This window comes from Bombus bifarius, unplaced genomic scaffold (genome assembly GCF_011952205.1).
Source record: "Bombus bifarius isolate JDL3187 unplaced genomic scaffold, Bbif_JDL3187 scf7180000008165, whole genome shotgun sequence".
In the NCBI taxonomy this organism is placed as follows: Eukaryota; Metazoa; Arthropoda; class Insecta; order Hymenoptera; family Apidae; genus Bombus; species Bombus bifarius.
In genome coordinates this window covers 306446-325402 of record NW_022884487.1, presented here as the reverse complement: position 1 = coordinate 325402, position 18957 = coordinate 306446, and the positions used below count along the sequence as shown (strand labels likewise).

At 36.1% G+C, this 18957-nt stretch overlaps 1 protein-coding gene across 7 annotated transcripts in view; it reads left to right on the top strand.

The window, feature by feature from the left end:
- LOC117209109 (segmentation protein cap'n'collar) overlaps positions 1–18957 on the top strand; it is a 111918-nt gene that overhangs the window by 29083 nt on the left and 63878 nt on the right. For all 7 annotated transcript variants that reach the window (XM_033450755.1, XM_033450754.1, XM_033450756.1 and 4 more), the window contains 2 exons: positions 7976–8143; positions 15097–15172. In XM_033450755.1, the coding sequence (XP_033306646.1) occupies positions 7976–8143; positions 15097–15172 (244 nt within the window). The remainder of the gene's footprint in view (positions 1–7975; positions 8144–15096; positions 15173–18957) is intronic.

The following is an 18957-nucleotide window of genomic DNA, read 5'->3' as shown; positions in this document are numbered from 1 at the left end:
TCTCGAAGGCTTCTTGATTCATCTTTCACATAAATTGATAAACTATTTCGAAATTATGTTTGTTATTCTAGAGATAGATATTGTGCCCGTGTCAACGCTAGATATACCGAAATTTTCAACAATATTTTGTTTAATATAATGTGCTATATAAACTCAATAAACAATTTACTGTCATTTATTACGTTCAGCTTGTTCGTTATCAGATGTGAAAAAAGTAATTAATAGCTTAATATTGCTAACAAATAAGCTGTGATACTGCTTTTTTTTTCTTCTTTGTGTACATTGTGTGTCCTTAATGATCTATCAGCGACATGTCTGATACCGTACTGTGTAAATAGAGAAATGATTACAATAGCAATCTGTAATGAAATTCGTATCACTAATTACTATCGATCAAGTCCATGATTGATTTGAAAATAACATTTCTCTTGAAAAATAAGACTCCAGTGCTTTGTCGTCTGGGTTTTTAAGACATGCTTCGGCCATTAGTATGAATAAATAAATAATGTAAGACAGTGTAGATTAATTTGGAAAAAGATAAGCATACGATAAGATTACTGTTTAGAATAAGAATTCCGTTTATTTGTGCACATCGAGAGACAAAAACAGATCCTATATCTAATTGAAGTTCATAAATAGAAATTCACTGATTCACTTCATTGTCTTATGATTTTTTATTCGTGTAATTGGATGTTTACGTTCAGACACGTAAGTGGATTTAATCTTCAAGAATTTATTTAACCAGACAGTGTCTAAAATTTCGTTCCAATAAATGGGATTCCATTCTACGTTTATTAAATAAACACTCAACTAACGTCTAATAAACGAACACCTTATGGAAATAATTTCAATGTTAAAGCAAGTATTTTGGTCGCAGTAGGAAATGTTAGAGAACAAAGCAATAGGAAAAGTGAGGCTTAAAGATAAGAAATTAGGAAGAATTTAAATATAAGAAATTCGAGGACAAAGTGAGAACTTCAGGTTACATGAACATATGGAGTCACAATGTCATGGATTTATCAAGAAGAGGATCAAAGTTTTCATAGAACATCCATGTCAATCGTTGTTCGTATGTATATATACGTTTTATAATTCTATATTTTTCCAGACTTCAGGATAATAGAATTAATCGTTAGTTGTTAATTCTGTATACCGAGAGAATATTTTAAATAAATATCAATTAATGATAAGAATATCTATACTCGTATCTCTTATCAACCAGAATGTTCGACGAATCTGTACTTATCAAACTACGTTTATCTTTGTATGTAATGCAGTTTCTTCATTTTTACATACATAATTTTATTATTCTGGCACCACTAAAGCACTGGATCCCAGAAAAGTAGATTAAAACATCAGTTTGCAAACGAAAGTGCATAGTTATTCCTTCCTCAAATAATGTGTCATAACTTCTAGAATATTACTGATAGTTAAAATTAATATTTTATGATATATAAATCATTAATAATCGATACGAGTTTATGATTCCTGAAGTGTCATATAAAAGTGCTAAAAACAGTTACAAATATTTCGATACTTTTCTGACGAAATATTCCTTTAAGTTTTACGGTGTCGTTGGGAATGTCGAGTACAGTACAAATACCAAAGAATCGTATCAAGAACACGAATTAACCGATCGTGTAATCGATCAAACTTTGCAGAAAAGTCCACTTGAACGCAACTGATCTGTTGCTATATAGTATACCAACGATAAACCGTCGTTTCCCCGAAGAAGCGTTTGATTATTCGAGAAGATTGGCTGTACTCGTTGTCATCGGCGACAATGGAGAGTAATTACATTATCACGGTGTTGTATGATCGACATTCGATGCAGTAAGTTATAAAACGTATAGTCATCGGCTCGTGTCCCGCAGAAGCGAAGTCTTTTCCTTTAGGAAGACAGATCGATTCAAGACTGGTGGAGATCGTTGCACCTGTTATTCAGGGACGAAGAAACAATCGACTGCAAAACTATTTTTCAAGATAACTAATTAAGATGGGACACGTGTTCTCGATACGAAGATCGTTGTTCTATTCCATACTTTTCAAAATGTAAAACATACGATTCGCAACATAGCCTCATGGTCGAAAAAGTTGACGATATTACGCGGGTAACAGGACGCTCAGGCTCTGTTTACTTGATATTATTAAAAAAAATGTTGGGACTTATATTATCGTAATATGTTACATTGTACGTATTATAAACTATCGATACATGTATAAATTCCTTCGTATGATAATAACAAGATTTATAATGAAATGAGCGAAGTCTTAAAAGTGATCGTCACAAATTACAGCCAAGGTAATCGCCTTATTTAACTTGTAATTGTAAATTGTAAAACTGTGAAAAGTATTTGTAAAATAGAAATTTGTAGCCTGTAATTTCTCAGTTGTCTCGATTCAGTGATATCGTTATTTGATCAGTGAATTATTATGCAAGAGGTAACTTCTCAGTTATGTAATTATTACCAGTATGTACGCAGACAAACAGGAACGATATCCAGAGCGCAATTGTAAATGAAATCGTTGAGAAGTTACGCTCATTCATGCAACATTTAAGATTTAGGAAAAGTTATTTGGATATTGATATTCACAATTAAACGATGAAATTTGCGCCATAGTAAGTCTCTACTATCTCCTGCCCAGTAAACAAAAATTAATTTGTAGTTGCTGAAAATCAGGACTTTTCAAAGAAACAATAGGAAACAGTTTCGAATTGATATCGGTACGTCTTGGAAAGAGCTCCAAGTCCTTATCTCTGTAAAAGTGTCTCGACACATGTTCTGACACTTATAACGTGTAAATGTCACTCCTAACCGATTTTACCTCCTCGTTATATCGTTTCCGCCAATCTTGTTTGTTCGGAATCTCGAAACGACTAAACTTTATCTCTTCTCTAATTCCACAACCATGCTATCTCTTTTGCACCTATGTAACAAAATCGTCGATTTCTTTCTCGCTTCTCCGTTGCTTTCCGCTTTCCGTTTTCTTCTCCTTTTTTTTTCTTCTTATTTATTTTCACTTTTCACATTGGAGGATTGTTATTTTTGACAAAAATGCGTGTACCGGACTAATTCTTGACTAAACATTCGAACCACCCAATGTAATTTTGTTATTCTTGATTTTCGTCTTACTTCAACGGCTTCATTTCTCTCATTTAGGCTCACGGTATATATCTTCGTGTATTATTTATCATTACATACCTACAGTTAGAAACGTATAGCGCGGGAGATACGAATTTTCTTCAGCTTCGGAACTTGCATGTTCTTTACGCGCAAATCGTCCCTTTGGTATTATTTCCTTAGGAAGCGTTTCACTTTCCTCGTTATTTCCCAAATCCCAGGAATCGTACGAAAGCAACGAAGCGATCTTTCGATGATGAACACGTAATTTCATTTACTGTACCTACTGTCTCTTGAAATTATATTTTCTCTGTATATTTAATCCAAAATCTCAATTACATAGCCATTGATTTGTTACGTTACGGCGATAAAAAGGGATCAATGAGAACGTAAAAGAAGAAATTACTGTCCGTTCGGAGTCGGTATCCCGACGCTTTATCTTGCCGCGTGGCTAATCGAATAAAAATTAAAGGCGTCGGTGTCGTTGGAAAGAGCGCGCTGGTGCCAGGTGAAACGCGCTGCTGGCCTAGGCATCGAAGTCGATTCGATTTCTCGAGGAGAGCTGTGCCCAGCTGTGGGCGCGGCGGATATCCCGCTGTGTTTCTCCAACATGGCCGACACCTTATGCACACCCACGCTCTGGTTCTCTTTTTCATCGCGTCCTCCATTTCTTTCTCGTTCCTCCGGAGCATCAAATTACACGCTCGGTGAAGTAATTTTCGATGGCGCGTTCGTGATCGAGCGTGATGCAGAAACATATCCGTTATCCTGCGGTTCCGATGCGCCGTGTTAAAATTTGCGATCACCGATAACGATGGCCAAAGATTAATGGCTACGAGCCAACCGGCTCTGTCTTTACCCCGTGTATTAACCATCAAATGATTCCTCCGATTGATCCATATGAAATTATGCGTATACACGAGCTAAATAAATAAATTCTATCGGGACCGTGATCTGTTGCAGGAAGAACGATCGAGCGTGTAAAACGGTGGAATGATTAATCATATGTTTCTTGTTAGCTTGGAAAAATTATCGGATTACCCACGTGTATGTAAATAAGAATTATTGGATTGATTTTATAGTTGAGAATTGTCTGTAACAATTTCAAATTATATTTGGAATTAATTCGTGATGAATATAGGATCGATCGCTTAGCGACTATAATGATAAGAAACTTTCAAGTACGTACAAGTAATACTGAACTAAAACCAATTCGGTATTTCTTGTGATCGAAGAAATAATTTTTCAAACTAACGAGAAATATGTGATATTATTGATAATCGTCTACACGTCCATCGTTTTACACGCTTAATCGTTTCTCCTGCATCGTAAGGTAATTGCGATAGTGAAGCTTTAGATATTTCCTCTTTTTTTAACAAATTTATCTGATTAAGGACGTAGCGACCGTTCTAAAAATACAGTTCTGCAAGAATAAACTGGTAAAATATCGATGAAAGTTAGATGTCAAATAGAATTAGTAATTCGTATTATTTGATATTAGATATAGATATTAGATTCGTATTAGATATAAATTTATGAAGCGAATTAATGTTTAAGCATTCTATTGAAGACGACATGTATTTCTATTTAACTGTATCTGTATTTCATATCGATGTATATATACAAGTAAAACTATTTATTCAAAGTTTATATTGTTTGGTTTATTTTAAAGATTAACATGATTTTCCTATAACACAGAAGAGATGTAACCTATGCTACCTATAAATGTAATATATAATAATATAATATATAATAGAGAAAGTTTTAAAGAGATTGTTCCACTAAAGAACTGCATATTTTTATTCAAACTTGGAATAGACGAGACGTTGCTATTTAAATTTATGTAGCAGAATTTCTAATTGCCTTCTAATTAACAAGCAGCATTCCTTAATCTAATGCAATCTTCGCCAAATAAGAGAAATTCTACGTTTCTATGAAAGTATAAACAAGTACATCAAATGAACACATACAAATCCGTTCTTCGACTTTAATAAGCAGGCCACGAGTTGTCACGCTTGCTCGTTCCAACAAAAATTAGCAAATCTAATCGTGTCTTCATTCACATATCTGTATAACCGGCTGTTATACCAATGCAATCTTTCTCCCTCCTTCACTCGCAATTTTTAATGAAATCGTAACGAGGCTTTTGACATTTCTCTTGGACGTAGTAAGACGTCGTTGTGTTCTTAATACTACTTCAAAAATCTCACGTCCTGTTGCCGCTATGACACGATAAGTAGTTGCAATTTGCTAGTCACTTAATCCGCGAATACGATTCATTGGACGCGAATTATTTATTATATATTTGCAGAAATGTACGGTAGGAAAGCTTCTTCGGAGTAATTTCAATTTATCTTTGATCAATGTTTTTTCGATAAAAAAAGTCGATCACTTTTAAATCATACGTATAGCTATATAGGTGTATCTATAAGTTTCTTAAATTACTGAAATATCGTTTTAAACATTTTCGCATACGTAATCTATTTATAATATGAAAACGTTGTCCGCTATCTCCTTACGAATAAGTAAAACTTGTTACAGCTATTGAATTAAAAAGAGCATATTCATCTATTAAAGAGCAGTACAAGTTAATTTCGTATATCCTAAAGCTGAGACAAATAGATATGCGTGTATATATATATAATTTCATTTATTTGTACTTAATTGACAAAACCACTAAATTACCGATAGTTGCTGATCAACCGTTAAAAAACAAACGTTCTAATTAGCGATAAAAATTAATCGATCTTTAACTTCTGTAACTGCGTAGTCTGCAACATGGATATCTTAGCCAAAGTGTTTTTTATCGAATATTTTTCACTAAAAACTGTAACAGAGTCGAATTAATTGCGAAATCTAATTACGGTCGCCGTTACTCGACATTACTTCTTCTTGCACAGGTTGTAATAACGGTCAGGTTTAAATTAGCGAAGAAAATCTGTAGATTAGTTAACGAGGTTGAATACGAACTCGGCGAAATTGGCTCAATTAAAAGCTACGGGCCAGCTGCCCCGACAATTGTGCCCCGTCATGTGATTGGTCCTTTTTCCCAGGTTCTTTCTTCTCCTTTCGATCTCCTCCATTTCGAGATGCATCGATACTCGGCCCGTCATTAATCATGCACTTTTGTACACACTCGTCGATGGGACTCCCTGCGAGGGACATCTTGGCCCGCAACAAAATGAATCTTCAGGATCGTGATTTCGATTTCGAACAACTCGATCGCGATCGAAACGTTATTAACTTACATAAAGCGAGCACGCAAAACTTGTTGTGCTACCACGAAATCCTTGTACTTATTAATTACTATGCTACGCGTAAACATGTAATCATCAATTATACTTATTTTAGTCGTGCGAGTACGCGAAAAATTTAATTGGAAGTGTAGAATAGAATTCTTACAATTTGCAATTTACAATTTGCAAAAGTTTTCTTGCAATTTACGATAAGTGACATCTAATCCTTTTTAAATGGGTTATTACGGATATTGAAGAATAAACTAAATCAGTATGAAATTCAATATCTAAATTCAGATACATAGGTAGGTACATACTGCAGTTTTCAGAAATTATAAATTCTCTATCCTGTAAAAGTATAGAGTCACTGTAAAAAGTGTTTGCACAGTACTGAACTTTAACAGAATTATTGTAAAACATCGTATGGTAACAAGGTTTTAATCGAATCAAAATATTTACGTATTCTTACAAGTCTTCAGAATAATTTTCAAGAAGAAAAGACTGCGATATCTATTCCTATTGTGAAAATATCAATAAACATCTAGCAACTTACAAAAATATATAATATTATATTAATAAATATTATTACTATTATAATGAATATTAATATTAAATATAAATATGACCATAGGTATTTTAAAAAATAGTCTGCATCAAAAGAAAATGAGTTTGAAAGACACTTTCATTATGATGCATGATAACCGTCCAAAGTATAATGCTACTAACACACGAGCATCGATCTTGTATAATACTTGAAAACACTCAGAAACACCTCTACAATCCCCAGATATAAACATTATTAAAAATATATGGGATCACCTGAAATGGGAAATTACGAAGTCAACGTATTTCATCAAGAAATGATAGGGAAAGAACTATTTTAGAAGAATGGAAAATCATTTCCGCTAGAGTACACATCGATTTAATAAATTCAATATCACGACGGCTTCAAGCCATAGTAAAACCAAAAGAAAACTTCACTAAGTATAAAAATAATTAAATTTAGTAATTTCCTCTCCTATATATCGGAGTTATTAATTTTCTTCATTAAACTGCAATTTTACGAATATCTTCCACGTATATATTTTTTTCATTTTTTAGATGTCTCTTAATATTTTCTCACAGACTATACATATGCCATTTCTTTCTTTTTTCTTTGTGAAAATTATTCTGCTGACTTGTAAGAATGTATACATATTTTTTATTCGTTAAAAAATAGTTAATAAACGACGTTCTACGTTATCTTCGTTGAAATTAATTATCGTATCTATACTTTTTACACTGCTTCTAACAGTACATTATTAATTATAACATCTAACGAATATTGATATACAGCGGGTGTTCACGAACTTATGGCAAATTATTAAAAAGCAAAAATTTGTAGAATACACATTTAATATGAAGAAAAACGTAAAATATCCGAAGTGGAACATATATTACAATATTTACTAGATGAAACGAACCTCTATTTAGGCTTCGTTTATTACTTTTGTAAAAATAAACATTTGTATCTAATAAAAATATGAATTTGTGTCAACGTAACAGTTCTTTTCATTTTTTCAATTTATGTATCTAAATTACCAACACTTTTTCACAAACGCTTACGTATTGTTTCAGGATATGGATTTAATCGAAGTGCTCTGGAAGCAAGACGTGGATCTGGGATTTACGTTGGTGGAAGCACCAACAACAACAACGAAAAAGGCGTCCACGTTGGAAAAGGAGTCCGACGATGAGATCGAGAAATTAAAAGCTCTGGAAGCGATCAATGGGACTAACGAAAAGGTACGTAACATTACCCTTATCTTTGTCATAACGTGCTCAACCGAACTTACCGATCTGTCTTCGATAAGTACCTATATTCTTATTCTTAATTTCGACTTCGATCTCTGCCACGTTTTCTCCCGTTTACGGACCGCAATTAGCAATTAATGACATATTGTTTATCGAGTTTCGTATACTTTCACATTACAGAGAACCTAACATTTTGCCTTTTCTCGTGTGACATTCAAATTCGCGTTTCTAACGTACACCATCGGCTAAAAGTTTCGGCTTAAGGGTTAAAAGTCGAGACTCCGATGAAAGTAAAGTTAAACGATATGGCATAATATGAATCGCCGTGTTAACATTGACAGAATAGAAGCATTAAAATTAGTAAGTTAAACGGTAGGAAAATTGAAGGACCTTTCACAGATACTTAAACTTTTGTCCGGTAGTGTATCTTTTCTGATAGTTCGCCTTGGCGTTCAGCCTTTCCGTCTTTTGTGTCTTCCTTGCGATTATCAGCGATAGAAAGTCATGATTTAGATGTACGTTCTCGCTTGTCGGAACTATTTCGTGGGAATACGTTCGTCGTCGTTAAGTCGTCGAGTTCGAAACAGTTCACCAGTCGGAAGTTTGATTGTTCATCGGAAACGACAGGGAAAGAAAAGAAGAAAAAAGGTTAAGATTTGATCGTATTAATACTCGAGTGGATACGGCCATGAGAGGCAAGCGATCCGTGTCGATAGATCGGTATCGATTCGTCGTGAAGTCGACGGTGAGGCATCAAACAAAAGTGACGCCACTCGATGGACTAACAGAAGAATTCGGCACTCGGGGTGGCTATCTCTTTACAATCTCTCGACCGACTGTCCTGTTTTGTACAAACGTTACTCGAATCCTTGTCTAGAAAATATCTCATTGAGTTAGTTAAATTTAGTTAGATAAATCTACCTTGCGTCTATTATATTCGAACAAAATTTAAGAGAATTTCTTTCATTTATTTTATTCATTTGAAGTTTGCAAACGTATCTGTACTGTTTACTATGTTCTATAAGTTATCTTATAGAACGTGCGAATCACTAGCAAGTATAGCTGCCCTTCTTCCCTGTAGGTCTCCTAATTCTTATCAAGTGTCTGCATGTGGACTCCCACCGTGATAATCGGTCAAACATAGATCAGTCAAAAGGTATAATCCTGCAGAACCCATAGAAGCTATGTTCGATAGATACCAAAGAGATTAGGCTAGGAGGAACCATCCCACGCGCACTCGGATATGATCTCGGTCGATAATTCGAACCCCAAACTGTCGGCTTCTCGTCTTGTCTCTTCCCTCTAATTCCCTGTACGTGAGAATATCTCGAAACTACTGTACTTTATCTCCTTCCTCCAGATTTGCCTCCTCGTCTTTCCCTCTTCGTCTTATCAATTTTGTTAGACGTTCCATCTATTCGCGCAATTCGTAATCTTATTCAGAATCATGAATTTCACAAGCTAGTAAATAACAGTATAAATCTCGATCTTGGGGTAAATACAAGTTAGAGTTTATTATTATTAAAAAAAAAAAAAAAAAGGAAATATGTTCGGCAAACTTAAAATAATCAAAGACTGAACGACTGCATGATTGTACCTATATTGATTGCAGCGGTTTGATTCAATGAATTTTATTCGATCACGATTCTATTGTGCCCTGTTCAACGATGCGTAGTTTCCTTAAGAATCTAAAATCGTGTCTGCAGTTCACTCCAGATCGACTGATTTAATTCACTTTCTATTCTACGACACAACTTTTTTCAACGTCGATTTCCTTCATCTGACGCGTTTCAGTCGATGAGCACGAAGAGCGTTTAAGTATCCACGAAGATTCGAGCCAACGAGAGCTCATCCATACCGTGGTCACCGACAATGACGTTGCATGACGTTCTGGGCGGGTAACCCATCAGACTTCTCGACGTTCTTTCTCTTCTCTTCTTTTCTCTTCTCCTCTCTGATCGTCTCTTCTCTCCGTTCTCCGGTCTCTTGTCTCCTTTACTCTTCCACTTTGACTCTCTCTTTTGCTCTCACGGCCTTCGGTAGTAAAGTCGGTGTTCCTTCGTTCCTCTCTCCAATCCCTATCTAACTCGCTTCGTCTTTCGGGCTCTTCCTCCTCGAAGATCGTATTGTTCCAACGGGTTCCACCTTTGTGAAGGGACCGCCGTCTTCGAGGCTCCAATAATACGGGGAATATCCTCGATCCCGATCGAAAGCAGACACATCGATCCAAAGTGTGGTTCGCGAACAGCTGAGAACAAAGGCCAGTCCACTCCTCTGTCCCATCTTCCTCCAATTTCTTTCGCTGTATATTGACAGCCATTGTCCCGATATTTAGTCCTGAAATTGTTTTAACTGCGAATATCTTTAAAAATACGAGTCTATCTTCCTCGTTTCTATCGAACGCTGAACTTAAGTTCTTCGAAAGATTTTTATCGAATTCTTGTACGTTTCTCGAAACAGAGAAATTTGGAAACTTTCGTGCCCGATTGATTGGAAGATATACGGTATGCTTCTTTTTTTCTTTTTTTAGTAATTTCGTTAATAATATTGAGTATACGGTTTGTCTGTTTTTATATGAAACGGGATGCTAATAGATTAATGGTAAAATTTCGATCTAAATTTGCCTGCGACTATTAAATCATCTTTTATCGTTGATTCCAATTTAATAGGACGAGAATACTCGAAGAGTACAGCGTATTATGTTCCAGCGTAAAATAATGGCGCTCATTCGGAGTGACTGGCGTGAATATTTAATTTACGACTTCGGCTGAAATTCCAAACGATCTGCGTTCGCAATGGTGACAGGTTCGATTATAGCGACTTGCTCCATTTATACGAAGGAAATAATCTCTTTCGATCTAATGGAAACTCAAAGTCCTAGAAGACCCTTTTTTAACTTCCTATAGAAACTTATTTAAAATTGAGTAAATTTATTTAGGAACTTTGCAGATTTATAACAATGCATTTTAAGACATTTTCCTGTGATTTTTTCCCCTAAATCCCGTTTCTTTCCATATTATCCACGTATTCTTCGTTCTTTCTTCAATTTCGTCAATTTTATTCTTCAATTTCTTTACCTACAGAAATTTGTAATTCCATCATCGATAGTTTCAATATAAACTCCAAACTCTTGCTACGATTAAAGCGTTTGAACCGACAAACGACGTAAGTACCAAAAGTAAGAATTTTCACTAAAAACAAGAGAACTCGTTTCTGTTATCCTTCTTCCCACTGAACAAATCATTTCTCCATTTTTCTCACGCTTACTACGATATACTTCGCTCACCTATGTTCCTAAAGAATCGCTAAATTCTCGATATAATCAGAAGAAAATACGAACGATGCTCGATGATGGCTTCCCGCTTTCTTTTGCATAACGACAGGAGCCAGCTAAAATGTATTCGTAAAAACATCGGAACGGATGGCGTTCATTTGTTGGCGGGATGCAATCGCTGAGGGTTTGTTAAAATGATAGATGTACAGCATCCCTCTGGTCGAGGGGCGGCATCGATAAAGCAAGCTGGAAAGGAAGATGAGGGTTAGGGCGAGGGAGAAGAAAGCCGGTTGGTCGCGGGACGTAGTCGAGAAAAAAAGAGAGGAGAGAGCAAGATAAAAAGAGAGGGGAGAGCAGGGCCAAAGAGATTGGAGCAGCATGGCAGGGGGATTCTGAGGGACGTATTGATGGTCCTGGAAATTGAAAACGCGCCCAGCGAACCGAAGTGGGTTTGGCCTCCTTCTCTTCCCTGATTGTTTCTGTCGGATGAATTTTCGGGAGAAAATGGCGGTCGATCCCGTGATGTTGTATTTCGGAATTGTTTCCATCCATACCTACCTATAGTTTCATTATTCACATACGTACATACTTTGTTTTCGAACAATTGTTTCTTCTGCGCAGGCAAAGAATAGTTTCAATCAACTACGTATTTATAGTTTTCTCGTCTTTCAAATCGTTATAGAAATATAGATAGAAATTACAAGTAACGAGCTAGAATTTTAGTCGTTGCTGGATCCTTGACGTTTTGCTTGCAACACTTGTTTCTTTTTTTTTTTTTTAATTAATTGAATTATTGCAGTACAGGGTTAGATAGGTATAGTTGTAGACGAAGAAACATACGAGGTGCTTCATACGTATTATACATCTCATTGTGCTTCTTATAATTAGTCGCGTGTATTTAGTCTTTGTCGGACTAAAAACAATTTGTTATTCTCTTTCTACGCGTACTTCGTGTCTATATGTTCGTTGGCAGTGAGAATAATCGAACGAATCAAGAGCTGAAGTTATCATTTTTAAAATAGAACCAGGATAAAAGGTGCCAGGATCGGTGTGTTGCGAATTCGAAAAGACGACAGGTTACGAATTATTCGCAGAACCGTGACTGGCAACAACCTGGCGACTTCAATAGCTGGCTCGACGGTCACGGTGGCCCATTGATTTCGTACATATTCGCGGAGATCAATACAGATTCTAGCTATGCTTTCAACCGACAGATCGTTCGTGACGGCCGAAATAAGCAGACTCTAAGTAGTTCGAAAATCTTAATTGAGAGCTGCGCGAACGATGCAAACTCATAACGATGACAGGACCTCCATTGTCATACGGGCGACCGTGTCGTTGAGAAGAAGAGCCACGTCTTTTCCGAATAAACAAGATAAAGATAATAAGATATAAAAATTGTATAGTTATATTGCTAGATCTTTGGTTTCCAGTTACTTTCATATCCTAATTACTATCGCAATTCTTTAGATTGCAAATGAATAATTATATACAGGGTGGTTGGTAACTGGTGGTACAAGCGGAAAGGGGGTGATTCTACGCGAAAAAAGAAGTCGAAAATATAGAATACAAATTTTTCGTTTGAGGCTTTGTTTTCGAGAAAATCGACTTTGAATTTTCGCTCGGTACGCGTGCACTTTATCACGTCTCGTTATAACGGATCTCACTGTAGATCGTTGTCTCGATGGAAAAATTAAAAAAAAAAGAAAAAAGATTAAAAAAAAATTTTTTATTCTATATTTTCGACTTCTTTTTTCGCGTAGAATCACCCCCTTTCCGCTTGTACCACCAGTTACCAATCACCCTGTATAATACAAATTATGGGTACATACAATGACGAGCATATAGATGGGAACAAACAATTCTAACGATTTAGGTAACTGAAATTATTTTGTGTTTACATATTTTCGATATATTGCCTCAAATGCTATCCTTTGAATTAAATGACATATCAGCAGAAGGATTGGTGTACGCAAAAGTGAATATTCAATTTGATATAACATGCGATATTACATATATGATCAACTCGGAAACCAAACTGATCAACTCCACTTTTTGTCAATCTCTCAATTTCATTTCCTACGTAGATACACCATGAATATTCAATTCTGTAAAAACAAATTAACTTATACTTCCATTCATTGCAAGGTAAATTTGAAAAGTAACGATTGCGATATAATAATATCATCTCTTCTTTCGGCTTTCCAATTAATGTACTTGATCAACGTGTCTAGCGAACAGCTCATAAATACAAAACTAGGTAAAACAAAATTATCCTCGTGTTTAGATTATACATATAGCAATATCGATATAGTTCTAAAGTCGAAAAAGTTTAACAGTAAAATTAAAGCGAGGAAAGTTAGCTGCGAATCTAAACAGGAAACAGTGAGCACGAGAATGCACGCGGATCCTTGATGGCGCGTAACTGCGATGCACTTAGTTTCATTTCGCGGGAGTTGTTCGATCGAAGGGTGGAGAGAGGATTGATCGAAGTTTGTATTCATAACCCCGGATCTTGGTATAACGCACCACTCAACGACGATACATCACACTGAATGAAAAAGAGACTGAGGCAACGATAGAAGGGGATGAAAAGCTGGAGGCCAGGAAAGGGAGAAGAGAGAGAGAGAGAGAGAGAAGCCAGTGGTTGGATAGCTACTATCAGAGAGTCGCTATGATTAATGGTCGAGTACAATGCTATTTTCATTAAACTCATTTCACTGCAGCCCGTATATAACACGGGGTACGGCCAGCCTATGGTCTCGGCCATATGAGCGCCCTCGGCTTCTTTTTCACGTTGCCGTTAGGTTCCCTTGATTATGACGTCTCTATGATCGTCGACCTTCACGGTCTCGAATGCCATCCGAGTGAATTCAGCCATTGTTACGCGGCGTCGTTTTCGATCCTTTCATTATCAACGGAATGGCGTTTTCACCGAAAGTCGGCCGCCGTATCCAAATTTGAAAACGGCTTCATCCGTGATATTGCGAGCTTTTGCTACGATGTACGAACAATCTGTCACTTTCTTTTCAATGGAGCGACTAGTGTCGGTAGTTGAGAAGAATTTTTAACAGTAATACAAAAGATAATGTAAAGGATAAATAGATAAGATAGATGGAGAAATGATAAGAAAAGTGGCGATGAAATTTTTGACGCGTTGAAAAGATGAATATAACGACGTTAATACTGTAAAGTAATGAAAACAAGTTAGAAATGAAACATCACATTGACGCAAAGTTGTTAATGTTGTAAATAATATTCAGTGGGAATTAAATATGAATAACGTTTTTAAAACGAATATGAATAATTCAGTTTACTGGATGTCTTCTAAACGTGAAAAGCTTGCTAATCGCTAATTTGTTAAGAAATCAATTGACACTTGACGTCTTAGATTTGTCAGATATTTATCACGGTAATTTCTTAATTTATTACTCCGTTTATTTAACGACATCTAAACCCAACATAATTGCTAATTGCGGCTTGTTTACGAGGAATTGGCTACGTAAACATTTCTCAGTAACAAAGAGTTCTTCCTATTGATTCGATTGGGTGTCATCGTATCTTGAAGCAGACAAGAAAAAAGTTAGTTTCGTGACTAAGTCCGGTTTTATTCGCTCAACGGAATATATTGTTAGCTGCTAGGAACATTTCCTCGGTGTTTCATTTCCAGAAAGACAGAAAGGAATATGACGAGCCACAAGATGATCCATGGGCAGGCCTTCCTTATACCGTCGATCTCGAAACTGGTAAGTGCAAATTAGTTTTATCGTGCAATCAAACAACTTAAGATAAAACTTGTATCAAATTTTTATTTGGAAATTTTACCTGTAAAAGAAATATTGCGACATTTGTGCAAACTATGCGAGAATAACTAGATAGGTACTTATATATCCAAAAGAACCGTATAACAAGCACAGCAGCACTATGAAAGGTGTTCATAATTTTGATTACATAATACGTTTATGCGCTGCTTTGAACGCTTGCTTTGCGTATCAGTCTCTAATTAAAGAGTCAATCAAAGGTGATAGACACCGTCCGTATACCGTAGACGTCCTAATACGCCGGTAAAAAACCAGGGACAATTATATACAGCTAGTTCGCGTAGCTCCTTCTATTCAAAGCGTGTCAAATTAACGTTGCAATTTGTAAAAGCCAATTTGAAGGTTCGCTGCAGTTAAGAGCCACGACCGCGCCTGGCCGCACCTCTCGCGAATCTAATTACCATAAACGCGTTGATTAAATGTAGTCTATTCGATGATTATTTCCTTAGTCGAATCATTTTTATATCGACTAGTCAGTGGTAGATAATTCGGTAGTGACGGCGGCAAACGAAGGCAAAAAAGAATGTTAACGCTATGAAAAGCGTAAATGACGTGTATCGGCAACTATGCGGTCTAACTATAAATTGCGATAAGCGTTGTCTTATAAAATCGTAAGTAGAAATCGTATTAGTAGTTTTATTTGTGACACAAAATTTATATGAACGATTATATAACGTCACATTCCAACAATTTGTGTCTCAATATATAAATTGCGCGCTCTATCTTACTCAATTCCATATTACAGAAAAAGTCATGGTAAGTACCGATACTGTTAAGTTGTTGATTCCAATGTCGCTCGGATAACTCAAATAAAACAGAAGGAATTTCGTACATGTAATATTAATATATGTATAGTTAATATCGTGGAAAAATATACACAACGAAATTTTGCAACAAAAGCAAATGCAATACCTAATTAATAATAAAATTATTAATACAATTCATATTTTTATATTCCAACGAGTAACATGATTGATAAGTATATAACGAAACGAGTAAGAAAAATACATATTTAGCCCCAAAAGCAAACACAATTTCGATACCCGATTATAAATACATTTAATTCATTTTAACGCTCATGAAACTTCTAAATTGCTTTCCTCTAAAAAATGAACGACGTGACTTATCACCTTCTTCCTCTATAACGTAGCTCAAAGGAAAAAAAGGAAAACAAAAGAATTTCATTCCATTGTTGCTACCTCCCCGTACTGATAGTCGCGTTAAATTTCGCGCAAGTACATTCCTGTGTATAGAGAGCTCACCGAGGAGAATTTCTTTCGCGCAATTGTTGCATAATCCGAAGGACTGTGGCCAACCAGCGTGAAAAGAACGTCGCCGGACAACCGAAAATAATTCGTGGAGACACTTTTGCGCGTTCGTACGAGATCAAGAATGAACGTATGCAGAGAAGGAAGGATCGTCTAACACGAAGCTGAGCGTTTGGCTGGCTGGTAGGATACACTTTGTCCAGGTACGGCGGGAGTGAGAGATTTCAGAGAGCCAGAGGTTCCAGTTCGTAAAGTCTCGTGGAGAAGTCGGGGAGTGGCTACAGGAACGCCCTCGCTGCCTTCTTCCCTCCCTTACCTTCGAACCCCACCATCCTCAGCAGCCCTTCGTATTCGCTCGGTTTCCCCTTCTCTGCATTTAATTACTTTACGTCGCGACGACCAGAGAGTGCGCCTAGCCCACCGCGATCCACTCTACGTCGTGTTTCGTATCGACGCTTGACGAAGGTTCGCTCGTTAAAACCTTTTTAAAATGTCGGCGTATCCGCGAACCTCGTTCTTTATTTCTCTTCCTCCTTTTTTTCTGTTTTCTTCTTCTTCTTCTTCTTTTTTTTTTTTTTGTTTCGTTCGAGTCTCGTTTTTGTTCTCCGTTTTTCGGGAAAAAGAAAAGCGAGAAATTTGATCGATGGATGCTTCGAAAGCACTTCCCTATATGACGATTTGATTTTACATAGGTTGCACAAATGGCTCGTGAAGTATTTAGTATACACGTTTTACGTCTATATTGAATGTTTTATATAAAAAACAAGTTTTGAGGTTTCAGTGGTATAGTTGCGAGACACGACTTTCGTGATCAGGGTAGCTTTGGTCAAATTTGCAACGGATCGGCAAATGTATATAAAAGTTACAGGATACTTACGCTAGGATGCTAACGTAACGTTTATTTAGTAAACAATTAATACACAGCGTGAATAGCGGTTTTAAACGTATAACGAATGTTAAAAGTGGCCCCGCTGATTAGCGAGTAGGTACATAATGTGCACTTGATTTTTTAAATATCTTCGTGATCTCTGCAGAATATATTCTTGCGATAAATACAGTAATTTCTGTAGATATCTTCAGAATCGTTACAAATTCGATCAATTATAGTCATGATCGTCGTGTCTCATTACACGTACACGTAATAGAATCGTAAGAAAGTTTCTGTAAGTGTTTGAATACTTTGAACCATCGTATGTGCATGGAGATGTGAAAAAGAAAACGAAAAAGAAAATTGATTCGTTGCCTTTCATTTTTACGCTGTATAGGTAATATTCGACGCGGGATTTGATTTTAATCCACGCGTCGTTAAAAATTATTTTTCACCGTGGGGAGAGAATGCAAATGTGTAACATTACGTTAAACAGCAGTCGAATATACTGAGAAACAAGATTACACGGAAAATATTTTTCTACCATACGTTGATATATATGTATGTGTTCATTGTTTTCAAAAAATAAAAGTGTTTCTTAAATTAAACGATATAATTACCATCGTGACTCTTCTACGTTTTTATTATTTCCGAAACAATATGCAGAGCTGCAGCATGATAAATTATTTTGTCATTTACGAGAAAAATAGCGAGAGTTAAAGAGCGACCGTTACAATTTACCGCAATTTACGGTTTGCTTATTTGTTGCACGACACAGAGCCGTTGGTGTAGTAAATTAATTCGATTCCGCAATAATAAGTTCGTTTTACAAAGCACCGACCAGACTAACAAGAGCAGCGGAGCTCATTACGCGGCTATCTCGTCGTCGATCGATCGACTCGACGTACGGCATTGTGTGATTAATGAGTCGCTCGACAAAAGAAAGCACAAATTCCTTGGGCGTCGCTATTCTTTAAGATTTACTAAGAGAAAAATAGAGAATAACGAACGGGGCTCCAACCGAGATACAGACCTTTCGAGAGAAAAAAAAAAGTATCTTTATCGCTTAACATTTTACCTGACATAGCTATGTCCAAATAATTTTAACGTATAGAGTAAACGACATTTGGATTTTAATGTCGCCATATGATTCGGAAGAAATATTTTTACGTAGAATAGTTGAGAATGAGAAGAACCTGTTACGTCCAGCCAAAGATATAATTCTTGAGACAAACAGTATTTTGATATTAGTAATATTTTAATTGTATGAAAGACAATATCTTTATATTATGCAGATGGTGAAAAGATACGTGTTTAGTCCCAAAGCGAAATTGAAGGATAATTTCGATAACACAGAGTAAGGTAGAATTACTTGAGTCATCTAAGATTCATCATCTTAAAATTCTATCTTGAATTTTGCATGCAATGACCAAACTCGTTGTGTATTATGGAGCTTCATTAATCTTTGATGTAAAAGCGAAGGAATGAGGAAATACCGCGTAACTTCAGATTCAGCAAAAGAAAATAACAAAAACGAGAAAACGCTTCGAATAACCCTTTAGCAGGTTTATTTG